The sequence below is a fragment of the Lasioglossum baleicum genome, chromosome 7 (assembly GCF_051020765.1).
Source record: "Lasioglossum baleicum chromosome 7, iyLasBale1, whole genome shotgun sequence".
NCBI classification, from domain to species: Eukaryota; Metazoa; Arthropoda; class Insecta; order Hymenoptera; family Halictidae; genus Lasioglossum; species Lasioglossum baleicum.
This window is the reverse complement of record NC_134935.1, coordinates 2,666,855-2,686,360: the sequence shown is the minus strand read 5'-3', so window position 1 is coordinate 2,686,360 and position 19,506 is coordinate 2,666,855. Positions and strand designations below refer to the sequence as shown.

The window sequence follows — 19,506 nt, the reverse complement described above, 5'->3', positions numbered from 1 at the left end:
AAGTAGTAAGTAAATTGTTCATTTTACACTGCGACACTTTGCAACTTGATTGACCTTGTACACACCGTTTAAAAATTTCATACGGTACACATGGAATGTGAAACACTCCAATAACTACAAACAGCTGCACATAGAAGGTGTTCTCCTGTTCGTCCGTTACCTTAAGTTCATAAATTTTATTACAGGTAAAGACAGGTATAAATGAGGGTAGCGTAAAAATAAGTTTCGTTGACGAGCATAAATTACTTTATGACCACCGTCCGACAAAAGCACGAAGGAAAACACGTGGCCAACACGTGTTGGAAGGGACTTCCACATTCTAAATTATAATGTACCAGCTCAAAAATCACACCAATAGATTGCAACGTTGCCCGAAAAGGCGTGTTGTGTTGCTCGCGGATTTGTTTATGTTCTGACTAGTTCAAAACACTGCCCCGTACGAATGATAGCGGGACAGCTGTGGGCTAAGATATGAAAACCGCTACCCGCGAGTTTAATTTTTTTGAAAAGTTAGTACAATTAATTGACAACATGACGTGAAAAAGATTTGTAGAAAATTGCAATTGGTCGGAATTGCAGAGGAAATACTAACAGTTGTATTTCGCAATTTTTTTGGGGTGGCCCTTTATTAAAAATTTCAAGAGCACGTTGTGTGGATCTACAGGGTGTTTCACGCTATTCCTGGCCAGCGTTTTTCTTTCAAATTATTAGAAAAACATGAAAGAGGAAAAAGTAGTACATACTGTTTTTTATACGCAATGGAACGACATATGTAATTTTTTTGTGTTTATGATATTTTGTTAGACGTAAATCCGTATATTGTACAGCGACCCTCAAGGTCATGCAAGCTCGGAAACGAAAAAAGCATTTTGAATATTTAATACCAATGTGTTTGCAAGTATTTCAAAATGCTTCTTTCGTTTCTGACCTTGCATGACCTTGAGGGTCACTGCACAGTATACGAATGAATTCGAGTAGACACGCGCTCTCATGTGACATAAGAAATAATAAAGCATTCTATTTAAAAAAATTGAAGGTCACCTTCGTATCTAACAAAATATTATAAACACAGAATAATTACATATGTCGTTGCGTTGTGCGTATAAAAAACAGTATGTACTACTTTTTCCTCTTTCATGTTTTTCTAATAATTTGAAAGAAAAACGCTGGCCAGGAATAGCGTGAAACACCCTGTAGATCCACACAACGTGCTCTTGAAATTTTTAATAAAGGGCCACCCCAAAAAAATTGCGAAATACAACTGTTAGTATTGCCTCTGCAATTCCGACCAATTGCAATTTTCTACAAATCTTTTTCACGTCATGTTGTCAATTAATTGTACTAACTTTTCAAAAAAATTAAACTCGCGGGTAGCGGTTTTCATATCTTAGCCCACAGCTGTCCCGCTATCATTCGTACGGGGCAGTGTTTTGAACTAGTCAGAACATAAACAAATCCGCGAGCAACACAACACGCCTTTTCGGGCAACGTTGCAATCTATTGGTGTGATTTTTGAGCTGGTACATTATAATTTAGAATGTGGAAGTCCCTTCCAACACGTGTTAGCCACGTGTTTTCCTTCGAGCTTTTGTCGGACGGTGGTCATAAAGTAATTTATGCTCGTCAACGAAACTTATTTTTACGCTACCCTCATTTATACCTGTCTTTACCTGTAATAAAATTTATGAACTTAAAGTAACGGACGAACAGGAGAACACCTTCTATGTGCAGCTGTTTGTAGTTATTGGAGTATTTCACATTCCATGTGTACCGTATGAAATTTTTAAACGGTGTGTACAAGGTCAATCAAGTTGCAAAGTGTCGCAGTGTAAAATGAACAATTTACTTACTACTTTCCTGTGCATACTCCCCTCTACGTGTATTCTCGAAGACTACATACAATGACTCCCACTAATATTTGGACACTCCAAAAAAGACGATAACTTTTCAAATATTGGACTATATGATTTGAGCTTTTTTAGAAAGTCAGATCAATTAGTTTACTACAGGACGCGAAAGGAAATTTTTTCTTTTTTACGTGGGCATATATATTGAAAATTTAAAACATAGGTTTTGTAGATCTGTGTCAATTCTGAAAATTCCTTCAAAATCAGTCGATGTTGCAATAAGCTGCAAACGTTCAAAGATGTTGAAAATTTCAATTTTTCACGAATTTTAACCGATTTCGATGAAACTTTCACAATTGACACAGACCTACAAAACGTACTTTTTAAATTTTCAATATAGGCCCACATAAAAAAATTGTAAAATGCAACTTTTAGTATTTTTTCTACAATTCTCCGATCAATTGCAATTTTTAAAAAAATTTCTTTCCCCATCCTGTAGTAAACTAATTGCTCTAGCTTCACAAAAAAGTTAAAATCGTATAGTAGAATATTTAAAAAGTCATCGTCTTTTTTTGAGCGTCCGAATATTAGTGGGAGTCGCTCTCTGTATGTAGCATTTTTACATTTATTTTCCTCCGGAGAAGTCGGGGCGCCTACAAATTATTTTACAGTCAACACATGTTGCCCGAGAAAGTGCCGACTTCCAATTCAATAGTAATGAACTGTGATACACCTCTCCATAGAGAACAGCCCCGGGAACGGCACATAGACAAAGCGAGCCTATCGCTAAGTCTTGCTATCATCCCCACCACAGCCCCGCGCCTGTAGCCCCAATGTTTTGACTTTGACGTTGGACGCTACGTAGTATGTGTGGCCGCTGTAACCAATATTTCGACGACAGCCGAAAGTGCGTGTGAAACGAGGTCTGCCTCCTCCACTCTGATCCAATCGGCCGCGCGTTCGTACCTAGACACGTCCTGCCTGGGAACCTTATTCTCATTCTCGTATCAATACAATGTCACCAGTTCGGACCCATACGAGATGGTGCCTTGACAGTCCCTACAATCGCGTAGTAGTGGGCGGTAGCGGTTTATTATATCTGAACCCACTGCGCTGCCCCCCCCCCCCCCCCCCCATCGCTCGTACTTACGGGGCAGTGTATTAGACTACTTGTTGGACATAAACAAATTGAAAATGTTTTTCACTACGTGGAAGGTGTAATGTCTAAAGAATATTCAGCAATTTTATTCACCCGAAACAACAAACAATTCAAACCTAACAGCTGTTTGTAGTTACTGGAGTATTTCACATCACATGTGTGTCGTATGAAATTTTTACATGATGCGGACAGTTGCAAAGTATCGTAGTGGGCGAAATGACACTATTGGTTTCCCTAAAATGAACATTTTATTATTTTCCGGTGTATCCGAAATAATTTTTGATATCATGTGTGTATTAGGTTGGAAGGAAAGAGTTATGGCGCATTTTAAATAAGCAAGTAATTTTACTTGTATATTGAAAACACATGTTGCTAATTAGTCATTGAGATACGGGAATTGACAGGTTACCTGAATGATGGCAACAAGTTGTTACGAACAATGAAAAAAGAACGGTATTTCAAAGAGCAAGAATCGTAGAATACGACCATATATTTAAACATGTTTTCACACTAGATCCGGTGGAAAATTTGCAGAACAAAGATATGTCTCTAATATATTTTCTAGCAATTATTTTAAATCATTATTTAAGAAGAATTCACCAAGCGGTAGGAACGTTTCCGTCTTCCATGATGTTATAAAGGAGACCTACCGATAGTTTACCTAAGGAGTTGTAGAGCACATAAAAACCTTTTTTTTGTGCCACGCACAGCAGGCAGCCGCGACCCTCGTCGAGAGTTTATGACCTGACGGCTGCGGCCCGGCGCGAGAAAAAATTTCGGAGAGAAATCGGACCGGTGCCTCCGATGTCCGTCGCCCTATCCTTAAGCATTGGTGCCGGCCGGAGGCTTTTTTTTTTTTTTATCGTGTGAAAATGCGTTACGCATACCCCCTCCCGAGGCCTACCGCACTAAAAACACACGCCCGCCCTAAGCTACAGGGGAAGTGCCTGGATCACGCGAGTACTCTACAGGACACTTCCCAGCTAACATGCAACCCGAGGGAGGGGTTAACCTCCCCCATAACCTAATCTAACCAGACGCCGAGCGGAGGGACCCGCTCGGTGTCCCCATCCCTGGAGCCTTCGAGTTGAGCTTCCCGAGCCCCAGCTCGGTCCACCCACAGCTCCCGGTACCCTCGTGCCCCGCTCGGAGCGGGGAACCCGAAGGTCCCCGCCCCGGCCAGGGCAAGAGGGCGCCGACACCGGTAAGGGAAGGTCGTCGGAGGCGCATCCGAGACGCCCCGACCCTCCCCCCCCGCGCCAACCCCAGAGCTCAGCTCCGGGGGTGGCCGGTGCCCCATCAAGGTTTAGTCTAACGGCACCGGTCCACCCCGGGAGGAGTTAAACCCCTCCCTTGGGGCCGGGGTCAGCTCATCCCCCGGCTCCTCTCTCCCTCCGCCCCCCGGGACGGGGGCATACGAAGGTGCGGGGGGCGGACCCCCCGCCCCGTCAACGGGACACCCAACCCCCCAGAAGGGGGTGTTAGAATTTGACGCGAGGAGGGGAACACTCCCCGCACCCTCCCCCCAGACACCGCCCCACTCGCATCGGAGGGGCTCGCCGCGTCACGGGAGGACGTCCCCCGTGATGCTACCCCCGCCACCGCCGTTCCTCTTCTCCTCCCAGGAGGGGGGGGGCGGTACTCGGCGGGTGCCGGCCGGAGGCTGTGGCAAACTAACCAGACCTTAACTGATGCCGTACGATTTCCTGATCGTGCGGCGGCGATCCTTTTGGTCCGTATAACGTGCTTATTTATAAATTACAAACGTTCCTATCACACACGTGTAAAAATCGTTTTTTCGTTGCGTCGACTGTTGCGGAGAGAGTCCGCGGCTTTGTCCTCCATTTCGAACGACAGCGATCACTGTAGTCACCCGAGGACTGCTGCGCGCCGGTCGAGGCGACAAGATGGCGTCGACGGCGACACGATGGATGTTGATGAGGAACCAGGAAGAACATCCTGGAAAGACTTCGATCTTTCTAAACATTGATCGAGGTGGTTCGCTTTAAATATTTGTCCAGGAAGAAAAAATATCCTGAAAGGAGACCTTCCTGTTGTCCTACACGATCTTTACGAAAAAATTTGAATTTTTTAAAAAATTAATTGCATTTGTTAATTTGAAATAATAGTCCTAAGAATAGTGTAGAAACAGGAATGTCCTCGATGGATGTTCATCTTCCAGAACAGTCTCCGCTGAAAGGATTCGATTTTGGTCCTGGAATAATTTCAGGTACGTCCTGAGAGGATATTCGTGTTCCAGGACGACCGGAAATGATTCGAGTTCTTTTCAAGGGTTCCTCGGTGCAAGATGGCGGTCGCCATGCGACAGACTAGTTAAGTGTGTACGCAGATCGCTCGCGGTCTCGCGTTTCCGTTTTGCGCGATTTTTAGGAGCTCGATTCGATGATTTTCGAGGACTCGCGAGGTCGGTGCGTCTACCGAGACGTTTTATCGTTACATCGGTGGTGGCCCGTTCAGGTAAACGAGTCTTGGCGTGAAACTTCTCGCCAGATTGTTCGACAGCATGCAGCTGTAATCTTCTTCGGCGGATGGGACCAGAGAGGCGAAGCCGAGGACCACCAACATCAGAGCTTGGATTGGTAGCGAGATGCGCAGCACTCGGCCCAGGAAACGGTATCCCCGAGACAATACCGTAGGATGGCCATCGTCACCACTGAAATAGGTTAGCAGTTAAGCTTGCCAGTTTTGAGGTCAAATATTTTTTCGAGCCACTTTACTTCTTTCAAATTAAGGCGGTAGACTCCGTTTCCAGAATTGCAAGAATGCGAGATGCGCGTTCTCATTTCTCGAAAATACAAAAAAAAAGATGGGGCTTTTCAATCGTCAAAAGCGCTAGGCCGCAATCGTTCTCAAAAGTTCTATTTTTATGTTTGTGAGGCGTCATTTGCATTATTCGGCAGTATGTAGCTATGAAAATAGCTACAGTCAGCGGCAATAATAAGTGGACACCCTTAAAAATTGTATAACTTTTTAGAAATTGGTCCAAAGGACTTGAATTTTTTTAAGATGTTAGACCGGCTAGTTTGCTAGAGAATAAGAAAACAAAAATTTATTACGATTGCAATTGGTAGGAATTATACAAAATTTAAAAAAAAATGATGTTTTGTCAACTTTTTTATCTGGGCTTGTAACGATAATTTAAAAAATGCGTTTTATAGATTTCGGTAACTTATATGCATACTGAAAATTTCATCGAAATCGGTCAATATTGCAATATTCAATTTCAATTTCAACTTCATTTTTTCAGTTTCCATTCCCATTTTTCAGTTTTCAACATCAATTTCTCAATTTCAACTTCAATTTCAACATCAATTTTTCAAATTCCACTTCACTTTCAACTTCGCTTTCTCAATTTCCACTTCCATTTTACCACGCTTATTTCAGTTTTCAACATCAATTTCTCAATTTCAACTTCTATTCCAACATCAATTTTTCAATTTCAACTTCAATTCTTCAGTTCCAATATCAATTTTTCAATTTCAACTTCACTTTCAATTCAATTCTTCATTGTCAATATCAATTTTTCAATTTCAACTTCAAGTGTTCAATTTCCACTTCAATTTTTCAGTTTTCAACAACAATTTCAACTTCAATTTTTCAATTTCAACTTCAATTTTTCAATTTGAACTTCAAATGCACGTAGAAGGTCCCCCGTTTCGGTTTTCCGCTTATATCTCGGAAATTATGCGTCCTAGCGATAAGACCATTCTATGTATACAAAATTAAAGGTGATAAAGTGTGCCATAAGATTGACTGCATTCAGTTTTTCGCTATCTCGCATAGTTTCCGACATATCCGCGCTCAAAGTTCACTAATTGTGCTGACGTGTCAGCTAGTCAAATAATGCAGAAAACGTGAGGCAAAAATTTCTTTTTCACAATTAGTGAACTTTGTGCGCAGATATCTCGGAAACTATGCGGGATAGCGAGAAACTGAATGGAGCCAATCTTATAGCACATTTTGTCAGCTTGAATTTTGTATAGAATGGTCGTATGGCTAGGACACATAGTTTCCGAGATATAAGCGGAAAACCGAAAAAGGACACCTTCTACGTGCCCCCTTGCATCCCGCTCATCTCCTTGGAGTAGGGACTTTTAGTATGTTTACCTCCTAACTAGTCCAAACAAAGTCCGAAAGTTAAATCTACATGAAAAGAGTTGTTATATGAAGCTGAGATGGATCGGAAGCATCATGGATAATATATCTGTGATGAAAGAGATATCTATCTTTTCAGGATTAAATATGAACAGAACAAGGTCGCAAAGTGTAAGTAGGTTCGACGCGAGGAAAACCGGGTCTAAAACGAATGGAGAACGTTAACGATCGTTAACGAGAAACTGTTAGCGCGAAAGGGGGAACGCTCGGCAGCCCTTAGGTGGAGGTGTATAGCACACGTCGGTGTTAGGTGACCTGTGTGCGAAGAACGTCTCGTTTAATATTGGCCCAATGGTCTTAATGTGGGGAAGCCCCGCTGATTAGTCGCTATTAAACAGTTACGATAATTATCTGGGACAAGGTTCCCACCTGAGCTCACGGATCTGTTGTTCCCGGGTCCCTGCCAGTTGCAAAAGAGTCTCGTATCTGTCCGTCAACGCCTCCACCTCGACGCTTTTGGCAGCTTGCGGTGTCCACTTGCCGTCCGCTATCAACAATCCGTGAAGATGTCGAACCAGCTCGATCGAGGACTGACAGGTTCCTATTAATTTACTCTGCAATGAAATTTACAAATCTAATTTTAAAGGATTCTTATAAAATACTAACTTGTCAGCTGCACTAGGGGTTTCGTTACATTTGAAAGAAGTTGGAAACCTTATTCTAGGCCTAAAGCCATAGCTTATTCAAGTTAATTCTTGAAATATTTTTCTTTTTCAAAATACATGGTGGGTGAACCAAGATGCCGGTCAAAATTAGGCTAATCTCCGCTATCATTCTTTCACAAAATGAAAGACATGCGTGAATACGATACTAGACACACTTGATCCTCCAGTTCAAATCATCAAATGACCAGAAACTCTATAAATGCATCAAATCCAGAAAATCAAAAATAAAAATTCAGAAACTTACAATGTTCTTGGCAGCCGCGGTGAGTCCAGGTCCAGCGACAGGATCGGGCGTGACAGCCACCTCGAAGGTGTCCAAAGATTCGGCGCATTCGACAAGAGCAGCTTCCAGCTCCATCAAGTACGCATCGCTGGAAGTCATCCTCAACAATCTAGGCAACGTGTCAACCTGAACAGCACTATCCTGCTCGAACTTCAAAGTCTCCACCTGCACAGCCTCGTCGACTACCCTCTCCTGCTTGACTTCCGTCCACAACGTCGCCACGCGGTTGTTGATATCTTTCCACAGCAACTGATACTCATCGACGAGTTCCTTTATCGCAGCGACCTCATCCGGATGGCACTTCTTCATCGTCTTGAGCGCCAGTTCGTCGGCTTCTTGAAGCGTGATGTTCTGTTTCCTGAGCTCCTCTTCGATCTCGTTTAGTTGATGCAATCTATTCTGCGCTAGGTCCGGGGTAGCCAAATGCTGAATCCTCGTCAAGAGCGCGTTCACATGGGTCAGGCCGAAGATTGCCATGCCGTGCGTCACTATAAACCTGCGATAGTTCGTGGTGTCTTGTTCGAGCGCCAGTAGCACGGTATTGATCCTCGGTTTAAACGTCTGCCACTTATCGATAAGCCGCCGGTTGTCGCTGATAAGCGATTTCAGGTTATCTGGCTCTAGTCCGGTCCTCGACAAGCGTCCGAAATTCTGCTCGACTTGTTTCATCGTCACTTCCCTCAGCTCTACATCGTCGGCTATCACCTTGGCCTTCTGGATGGCATCAGCGGATTCTTCTTGCGAGATCTCTTCTAGATTACCTTCCAATTCTGCGATCGACTGATCAGTCCCGCGAACCCAGTCATCGTTCTCCTCTTTGAACTTCTTCAACTTCTGCAGCAAGTTCCAAGCTAGGAGGATGTTCTTATTCCTCTCGGTAGACTTTACACAAGCAGCAGTCCATCTATGTTCAAGACCCTCGATCCCCGTTCTAATGGCCTCAGTGTTGAAGGCCTTGTTCCACGCGTCGCAGTCGTTTAACAGAATTTTGCACAGCGTTAGCACCTCGCTGATGTTCGCTTGCTCCATCATGATGCTGTTTTGCAGGTGCTTGTGATCCTCCAGCTTCCTGTCGATGCAGCTCTGCGTCACAGTTTCGATCACGAACGTCTCCGACAGCTGAGACTCGACGCCGGCCAGCCAGCTCTTCACCTCGTTGATCCTCTTCTCCAACGAGCTGATCCTCCTCATCAGATCAGCTAGTTTGGTGGCTCGAGCCTTCCCAGCAGCTAGGAGACTGTCCCACCTCTCGTTCACCTCGTCCATCTTGGGTTTTGACTAGACGAGTCGAGAGACGATGGTATTGTTGGAAGGTTTCTCTGAAGACTCTTTGCCACAGTTGCAGCACTTATACCACTAATGGCTCCTGAATCGTTACTTCCAAGCTGCGTTCCTTGATCGACTGCAGCTGAGGCTCTGTGCAGGTCAGTGCTAGGAGGTGGTTGCGCAACACGTTCAACTGCTCCTTCGAGTCTCCTTAGTTCATAGCCGCCAGGCTCTGAAATGGGAAACAGAAGGGTTAGGAGGAGTGTCCTTTTTTCGAAGCGGTTTTTTCTGAATTGTCTTTTGGGGGTCTGGGTTAGGTAAGCCACGAGGCAGGCAAGTCATTTTTGTCTGTTTAACATTGAGCTTTCCGAGCATAAAAAGTGACTGGCATGTGCTGCTTTATGTGACTGGCATGTTTTAGTGTATCTACACTGTTTGCTATTTTTATAACATAACAGAGTTTTATAACATACAGAGTGAGACACCTAAGCACGAATATGGTCTTCGTACGTTGGGTTATGCTTTTTGAAGAATAACTCCTTCGAACGTCATTCGAAGGTCAATTATATCATACATGGTTGAATTTGTCATTAGTCCTGTCAATGAATGCTCGTAAGCAGGGTGTAAATTTGGGAAATGGAAGGAACACAATTTTTAACTTTGGGACTTTGTTTGGACTAGTTACGAGGTAAACATACTAAAAGACCCTACACCTTGGTGGTGAACGGCGTACAGGGGGGCATGTAGAATGTCACCTTTTTCGGTTTTCTGCTTATATCTCGGAAACTATGTGTCCTAGTCATAAGACCATTCTATACAAAATTAAAGCTGACAAAATGTGCCACAAGATTGATTCGATTCAGTTTTTCGCTATCTCGCACAGTTTCCGAGATACCCGCGCTCAAAGTTCACTAATTGTGAAAAAGAAATTTTTGCCTCACGGCTTTTGCCTTCTTTGACTATTAACTCTTCAGTACAATTAGTGAACTTTGAGCGTGGATATCACGGAAACTATGCGAGATAGCGAAAAACTGAATGCAGTCAATCTTATGGCACATTTTGTCACTTTTAATTTTGAAAACCGAAAAGGCGGACCTTCTACGTGCATTCGAAGTTGAAATTGAAAAATTGAAAATGAATTTGAGAAATTGATGTTTAAACTGAAAAATTGAAGTTGAAATTGAGAAATTGATGTTGAAAACTGAAAAATGGAAGTGGAAATTGAAAAAGTGAAGTTGAAATTAAAGTTGAAATTGGAGTGTTGAAATTGAAATTGAAGCAAACACACTAACTCGAACAAATAATACCAAAGTGAACTTTGAGTCCGGATATCTCTGAAACTATGCGAGATAGCGAAAAACTGATTCGAATCAATCTTGTGGTACATTTTGTCAGCTTTAATTAATTTCCCGATTTTATAGGGAAGTTATTGTAATGACCCCGAAAATCGAAAATCGATTTTTTAGCAGATCTTCACGTTTCATGGTCATTGCAGTCATTTTAGACTATTTTCAGCAAAATGTTCGTGTGTGTGTGTGTGTGTGTGTGCGCGCGCGCGCGCGCGTGCGTGTGTGTGTGTGTGTGTGTGCGCGCGCGCGCGCGCGCGCGTGTTTAAACAATACCACTGGATTACATGTCGTTTATTGTTTTATCAGCAGCTAAAGAAGGTGGCGCAGGTACCAGCGTGACGCGGTGCTAATTACCGCGGCGGAGTAAGGGTACCGACTGGTATGTATAGCCAATTCTCCTGCAAATTTCTCCGGTTGTTGGGTGTTTCCTTGTTATTATTGCTGTGATATGTTTCCATCAAAATGTTTATAATGTTCATCAGATTGACCTTCATGTTTGTAAAAACGAATCTAAAAATAAACAATCAGTAAAAGTAAATTATTTGAAGGATCCACAGTGTATTTGAAAAGGCTCCAGGTATATTTTGACCGAAAGCCCAACGACCGCAGAAATTCGCAGACGAATTGGCTATACATACATGTCGGTACCCTTACTCCGCCGCGGTAATTAGCACCGCGTCACGCTGGTACCTGCGCCACCTTCTTTAGCTGCTGATAAAACAATAAACGACATGTAATCCAGTGGTATTGTTTCAAATACTATATACGTTTATACTAAATGCTTATATTTCGAGAAAACAAGCCAGAATTCCCCCACACGCCAGGTGCAAGACTATATTCCATTATGCATAATTATTGTTAAATGGCAAAAAAAAAGAAAATCCTGAAACATGTATCCCCTATTTTGGATCAAAGATCACGCACCCAAGTTTACATTAAAATTAACTAACAATAAATAAGAGAAACTACAAAAAGATATCAAATTTTTAATATATTGTTTAAACAAAAAACTTTTGTGAAAATTTTCTTGCGCGACTACATTGCCCATTGAAAAACACACAATTTAAAAAAAATTCAAATTTTTTCGACCTCTGGTTTCCGAGATATCTCAAAAAGTATGGTTTTGACCCCCAACTTTGAGGGCTGTTTTCACCCCTTCAAAGTGGATGGTTGCCGATAAAAAAAAATACGTGTCAAATATTTTTCAAAGAACTATAAACTCCCAAAGTTTTATCAAAATCCGAATTTCACATCTGAATATGTTCCCTTGTTAGAGCTGATTAGATTTTGGTCCATTTTGGTCAAGTAGTTTTTTAGTTTTTTTAGTTTTTTCGAAAGAAGTTCGTTCAACAATGCAATTTATACGAGAGAACGGAAAGTTTCCACCGAAGAAACAAACGTAATTGCACAAAAAATTTTTTTTTTATCTTTTTAAAATTAAAAAAAAAAATTTTTTTTTAAATTTTTTTTTGTACCTTACGATGATGTTTCCGCTTACAATAATCGAAAATTATCCCAATGCAAGAGTGAGTTAATCATCTCTACTCCCGAGAATACATTTTCAACGAATACCGATCAAAGTACAAAAAAAAATTTATATTACAATCTTTAAAAAAACAATCAGTTCAAAACGAATTATTAACTGAGATTAAATTGAAAATTAATATAAACTATATGATAATTATTAATAACATTGATGTTGAAAACGGATTGGTTAATGGAGCACACATGCGGAATATTAAAATGTATTACTTTTCAAGAAAATGCTAAAATTCCGTCTATATTGTGGTTAGATTTTCAATTGGCCAGAGTAGGAGTGAAAGTAAGAACTCGTTATCGTGAATACATATATGAAAAATGCAAATATTGATCAAAATTTTACACCAATAATAAAAATATCGAATCAAGTAAATATGTCGAGTGAGGAAAAATATCAAATCACACGTAGTCAATTTCCAGTGGTTCCTGCTGAAACGATTACGATTCATAAAAGTCAGGGACAAACATACGAGAAAGTATGTTTGGATTTTAAAAAATCAGAAAGGCGAACTTTACAAATGTTGTATGTAGCACTGAGTAGAGTTGCATAATTGAGCGCGGTTTATATATTTTGGGACAATTTAAATTAACAGTACCGAAGAAAACCAGGATCAATACTGCAAACCCGGATAATGAGGAGTTGTATCGTTTGCGAAAAACTAATTAAGACAATTCATTTTGCAACATTAGTATGCTATAACAAGGAACCAAGCGAGCAACGAGCATACGATGTTGGTTTAATGCGACGCCATATAGCAAACATTTTGATAAGTAGAAAACTATTGAATTTCCCTGAAAACGTATGATCTTCTTAAAACGTACAGTTAATAATGATAATAATATACTGCAGCTAACGAATCGGGAAGTTCTTTGTGTGGCTCGTGGAGAGTCACACAGCAAATAAAAAAAATACATTAATAGCTATAGGTACTACTAGCCATGCGTACCACTAACCCTTTCGCAAGAGTAGTCCTATCCGCGAGCTCGCAAAGCGAGCGAGCAAAAACAACCCTACTCGCGAGCGAGCGAAGCGAGCGAGCAACAATCACCCTCTAGTTTTTGTAGAATGGCCTTATGGCTAGGACACATAGCTTCCGAGGTATAAGCGGAAAACCGACAAAGGGGACCTTCTACGTGCCCCCCTGCACCCCGCTCACCTCCTAGGAGTGGGGACTTTTAATATGTTTACCTCCTAACTAGTCCAAACAATGACCCAAAGTTAAAAATTGTGTTCCTTCCATTTCCCTCTACAACTTTTCGTTGACTGGAACTACATTGAATGTTACACTAATGAAAAAGCTTCTCCGTCACCGATCCGAGCATTTTTTCGTATTACTAAAAACAACGGAGATATTTTGTACGTTTGATTTAAGAAATTTATTCAATTGTTTCCTAGGAAAGAGTTTTCCTTATTAAAACAATTCTTCCGGGGGATTTTTAGCAGTCAACATGTTAACCCTTTGTGAACGAATTTCGTCGTACAGGTGACATCAATAAATGATCAGCCCAATTGTATATACAACAACAATCCAACACTTAAAGATTGTTCCTTTATCAATGAATTGTTATCCTGAGCGTGCTCAATATCCTCAAGAGATCGTCCCACGAGTGCCTAAGATTTCGTTCGACTTCCGGTTGCGGTATCGAATGAACGAGCAAGCAAAACGGAGCCAACTGATAACGCGGAGAAGTTCAGCCATTATTAATTGCATCTCGGCTCCCTATATCAGCTGTGCTCCACTTGGTTGTGTTACATTTTCCCCTATCGACGTTCCAGCGAGTCTCCGGCCTATTCTATTCGCGGTTTCGCTCGTCCTTGGCTATCTCCGTCGACAACGTTGCTCGAATCATCGTGGCGATTCGTAAATCCATCCAAAGCAGCCATCTACAAACCCGAACACTATTGCAAACCACAGAGGAACATATTCGAGCCAAGCAAATTCTCCGGGTAACAGTCCTTCCGGAAGAATACGACATTTCAGTACGACATTGACCAGATTATGAAAAAGTAATTCCGACAAAAGATGAAGATCCTAAATTTCTTATTATAAAATAATTTAATCGGCGGAACTGAGACTAGAAACTTCAAATTTATCATAACAGGCGCTATTTCACCCTTCTGTATCCTAAAAATCCACATCAAGCTCAGAGCCACCACTATGGGCCAAACCGACAAAATCTGTGTCAAAATCAAAGAACTTTCGATAGAAATGAGATAGAGCGCGATGAAATTTTTTGTAAATGAAATCTGAAACTTTGCAGAATATGGTATAATTGTGGAGATTGTGGTACGAACGTTTTTTAACCTTGAGAGAATTCGTTAAACTTGCACAATGTCAAGAAAATTGTGGTTTTTCCTATACCACGCGCGGGAAAAATTTTTTTTTAACATGCGACACATCATTTCCCGTAGATTTTTTCATGCTGATTTCAAATCTGGTTTCAAAATTTGTCTACGACCTCAGGATTTTGCAAGAAATCGATTTTTGTGAACACAACTTATGAAATCGGAGTCGCGGTTTGACCGCTGAAGTGACAGGACGTTTACGGTGAGGCTCTTGAGTGAACGTCTACGTGTTCGAAGGTTTATACATATTTTACAGTGTTGATGATCCTGTATACTTTAGTTAAATAGTGATATATTGTGTCTTTCTATTGTCTTCCGTCTTACCAAAGGGTGCAATATGCATCCCTCTCCATATCCAATGACTTCTGACTACAGGAGTCAGATGGAATCTTCAAAACCAATGTATTCAACTCTACAGAAACACTCCTCGTCTCAAGCTCCCAATTATGCAGCTGCTGTACAAACCACACTCTTTCCTACAAGAGAACAAGCCATTGTCATTGACGCCTTAGAAGGTGTACCCATCAAGGATTATGTTAAAGCGGTTAGTTCACTGATTAATTCATCTGATATCAGATTTGTGTCTAAAATATCATTGAACAGAATCTGTATGTATCTGGCCAATACGGCTACAGCCAACAAACTCACGGAATCAAACGAAGTAATTCTTATCAACAATAAGACATTACAAATCCGACCACTAATATCCAAATTTAAGAGGATTATATTATGTAATGTGTGCCCTATTATTCCACACAACGTTCTGGAGGATCAGATTTCAAAGATGAACATTAAATTGGGTTCAAAAATGACTTTCCTACGTGCAGGCCTTTTCTGAAGCTGGCTTTTCTCATATCATGAGCTTTCGGCGTCAAATCTTCATTCATCCTGACGATGTAAATAAACTACCTGAGTCACTACAGATAGTTTTCGACGACGCAACCTTCCGGATGTATTTATCTTCAGATGCTGTCATGTGTTTCAACTGTAAACAGTCGGGCCACTTGGCAAAAAATTGCACCGTAAGCACAACAAACATCGAATGCACTGAAAATTCAAGCATACAAGATATTCCTCCTTTTCCCGCACCTGAAGGTGTGACTCCTCCGAAACATAACTTCGTCCCACCTGCAACGTCTAATTACAATGTCTTAGACACGACACCCATTCCTCCTGTTGGTAACTCAAAAAGACCACATTCCATCTCTGATTCAAGTTTACATAGTACACAGAAGATTCCCCACAAAACATGGGAAAGGAATTATTCTTCTGACAATCTGTCTGACTCCAGTGAGAAGCAGAATAATAGTGACAGGGCTCTCACTCCTAAGAAGAAGAAAACAAAACCTGAACCATTAGACATCGATCATCATCTATCTCAAATTAAAAAATTCTTGGACGAAAACAAAGACCCGAAATATCTTCAATACATTCAGCTCAAAAGTTTCATTGACAAATCTATAGGATGTGCCAACATTGAACCAATTTGCCTAGAATATGGGGAGGATATGGTTAAAATAGAACACACTCTTAGGTCCACCTACCCTTTCCTTAAGGAGAGAGTCATGAAGAACAGATTCAGCCGACTGATAAGAAAAATTTCATCTATTGAAGCCAGGCTGACAGATGTCAACATGGTAGCTGGAATCTTCGACGAAAACGTAGAAGACCGCCTAAACTTATTTTCAACTTTAGTGCCTGACGAAAATGTCTGAATCTGTTTGCAATGGAATATTAATGGTTTTTATCCTCAAAGGGAACAATTAGATTTATTAAAAAATAAACTAAACTCTAGTGTCATCTGTATTCAAGAAACTAATTTTAAAGATTTGTACTGTCCGACGATTAAAGGGTATCGATCATTTAACAAAAATCGCTCAATAGCTTTACACGCTAGTGGGGGTGTAGCTATATTCATAAAGAATAATATTGCTAGTCAGATAATCCCTCTTAATACAAATTTTGAAGCAATAGCTAATTCTGTATTATTTTTTTTTGGTTATGTATCTATATGTAACATCTACTTATCACCCTCCTCCCGCGCAGCTTTCCCAGCATAGCAAAACGTAAAAAGTCAGGTCAGAAGTGACTACAGAAGCTCTTGAGACGCGATCCTCTCGACTTTTACTCGAGTGTCACCACGAGTAACGCGCGGCGGTTTTGTAGTGACCAGTGACATAGCGACATCATGAATAACGTAAGTTTGAAATTTCTACAATTTCTAGTAGCCAAAGTTCGTGAAAAACGTCCGCCCCATAATCTCCCTATTTGTCATTAACCGCTTCGTTCTCATGGACGTGTTATATCGCAACGTCGAAACTGGTCACGCGACGCAATACCGTTAGCGCGGTGCTACTGACGACATATCTCGCGTGCTTCATTATTACATGAGCTTTTTCGAAAAAATGTTACCCTGAAAGCAATTTTATTCTTTTCCTGTCCATTTCCAGCCGGAAACGTTGCTTTCCATTTGCTTTCCATCATTTTATCATTGCCCGTAACATTTCTTCGAAAAAGCCCATGTAAGCACGCGAGATATGTCGTCTGTAGCACCGCACGAACGGTATTGCGTCGCGGGATAACATGTCCGTGGCATCGGCACAAGCGACATTGCGTCGCGTGATAACACGTCTCTGATCTGTACAGAGAGTATCGGCGCACAGTGATCCAAATCGAGAAATTTAGTGACTTTTTGTTATAACTTTTGAACCATAAGAGATATCGAGATTAAATTTGCACTAAAATTCATTTAAAAAATAGTCAATTTGAACTATAGACATATATTTATATTGTTAAACAATAATTTTAAATTAATTTTCATTCATATTTTTAACTAAAAAAAAATTGTTTAAATACAATCTTCCAAACCCTTTTTTCTTCCTAGTGTGTATTTTATATTTATGTTTCACACATACAATGTTTGATGGAATGGGTAAAATGTAAATTTGAGGAATCTGTTCTTAATCAACGTATACAAAAAGTACCAAGAAGCCAAAAACGCCTCATAACTGTGTCAAAAGATATTTTTTATATATAATTTTTATATATAAAAGATATTTTTTAATATATGTATAATGATTTAGTAACATTTTTATAGATCTTTTGTTATAAAAATGTGATAACAATAACGGTTTTATAATATAACAATAATAACATACAACGAATAACATGAAATATAAAAAAAACAATATTTGTAACAAAAAAAAACAATAACAAATATCAATTTTATTTAACTGCATATCTTTTGAAGCTATTTAATGATTAATTTTATAGCTTCCGCATCTATTATGTTCTTTCTTCAAGTTTATTCGTGCAGTGGATACATACGGATCAGATGTAAACAGAAGTCTATAAAATAAATCTTGATTCGTAAAGAATCTGGAAAATTTTCTTGTATTTTTCAATCTAAATTTTTTAAAATCTTTGTGTCTGCTTTCTAAAGCTTCTTCCGTAAAAAAAAGAATCTAAACAAATCTTTCCAATGTCTTACATTAGTTCGTTGCGGAGTTTCGGCGCTGGATCCAAACGTATACGCATAAGATGACATGCCGCGGATGGATTAAACTATAATAACTTTAACGCTGGGATTGCATGGGAAATGATATTTACACGATCTTATAGGGGAATAGATTAAATAGATTTTTGTTTTATAGCAGTTTTATTAGCTAAGTATAATACAATTCAATATCTTTTATAATAATATCACAATATTTGTTTAAAATAGAAAAATACGTTTCATACATTTCAGAAGGAACGCCCGAAAAGAAATGCGCCGAAACCGGAGAGGTATAAAAATGCCATATCCTCCGACAACGACCGTCTTGTCAAAAAGAGGCAGCGCCTTGTATCGCTTGCGAAACAAAATGAGAGCGATTACGACGCCATGCGCAGGAGGTTGGAAGCCCTACAGAACGAGCCGGAGGTGAAGTTTCCGACTTGTTCATTGCCTCCTCTCAACGAAGCAAGAAGCGCTGAACAGTGTCAAAAGTAAGTTGTATACATATTTTTAAATGCAGCAATAATTATAATTGAATTTTGTAGTACACGGTGTAATGTTTGCATTTGTTTTAGCGGCCAATTTGATTTGGTACTGCAAAATCAGGGCCTCATGATGCAAGGCATGGACCAATTGGTGGAGCACGTGGTCAAATTGAAGGAGCAGGTGAACGACCTTCAGAATGGAAATGCAGAGGACAAACAGGTCCAGGCCTAACTGCTGCGCAACCAGGCCACATTGAGCGACGATCTGGAGTGAGTCATCCTCAGAATTAGTTGAAATTATATGTTTGTCGAAAAGATGTTTCATTTACTAATCCTTCTTTGCTCCTACAATCAACAGGGGGCAACTTCGAGGGCCTATGGCTGTTGAACGAGGGGTGCAGGTGGAGCGGCCGCAGTTTCTACCTCTACGCTCCGTAGAAGAGGTAGAGAGCTTTGCGGTAGGTCCTGCAGAGGACTTTAACAGTGTAGTAAGTATATTGGAACAGAGAAATAATAAAATTACGTATATCAAATTTATCAATATATAAACTAATATTTATTTTTTATTCAGGTTCGGTACTTCGCCAGATGGGGAGGATCGACGTTAAGAGAGGCGATCAGTACCTGCTTTAAGGTAAGCGCATACTAGAGGGTCGCGGGAAGGCCGCGGATCGTCTCGGGAAGGCCAAAGCCACCGATGGACGACCATGCGGCAAGGGAGCAGGGCTACCTGCTGTGCGTGGCAGAAAAAAAGGCCTCCGTGGGCTCCCCACCTCTTTTAGGGAAAGGGACCTTTCTTTCAGGGAGCCCTGCTCCCTGCTGTGGAGCCGTCGGCCCGCTAGAGATTTCTCCCGCGTGGACGTCCATCGGCGGCTTTGGCCTTCCCGAGACTAT

The 19,506-nt window shown here is 40.8% G+C and overlaps 2 protein-coding genes across 2 annotated transcripts in view; one reads left to right on the top strand and one right to left on the bottom strand.

The window, feature by feature from the left end:
* The window catches only part of LOC143210543 (uncharacterized), an 82,949-nt gene extending 63,695 nt beyond the window's left edge, over positions 1–19,254 (top strand). The window contains exons 2-5 of the transcript XR_013009276.1: positions 18,380–18,618; positions 18,703–18,882; positions 18,971–19,100; positions 19,184–19,254. The gene's annotated coding sequence lies outside the window, so the exon portion shown is untranslated. The remainder of the gene's footprint in view (positions 1–18,379; positions 18,619–18,702; positions 18,883–18,970; positions 19,101–19,183) is intronic.
* Positions 4,698–9,535, bottom strand: LOC143210491 (muscle-specific protein 300 kDa-like). Its single transcript, XM_076427381.1, has 3 exons — positions 8,092–9,535; positions 7,552–7,736; positions 4,698–5,680 (listed from the first exon to the last, which is right to left on the bottom strand). Exons 1-3 carry the CDS (start codon positions 9,394–9,396, stop codon positions 5,461–5,463), a joined length of 1,710 nt encoding a protein of 569 aa, XP_076283496.1. The 5' UTR covers positions 9,397–9,535; the 3' UTR covers positions 4,698–5,460.
* Positions 19,255–19,506: the final 252 nt, after the last annotated feature.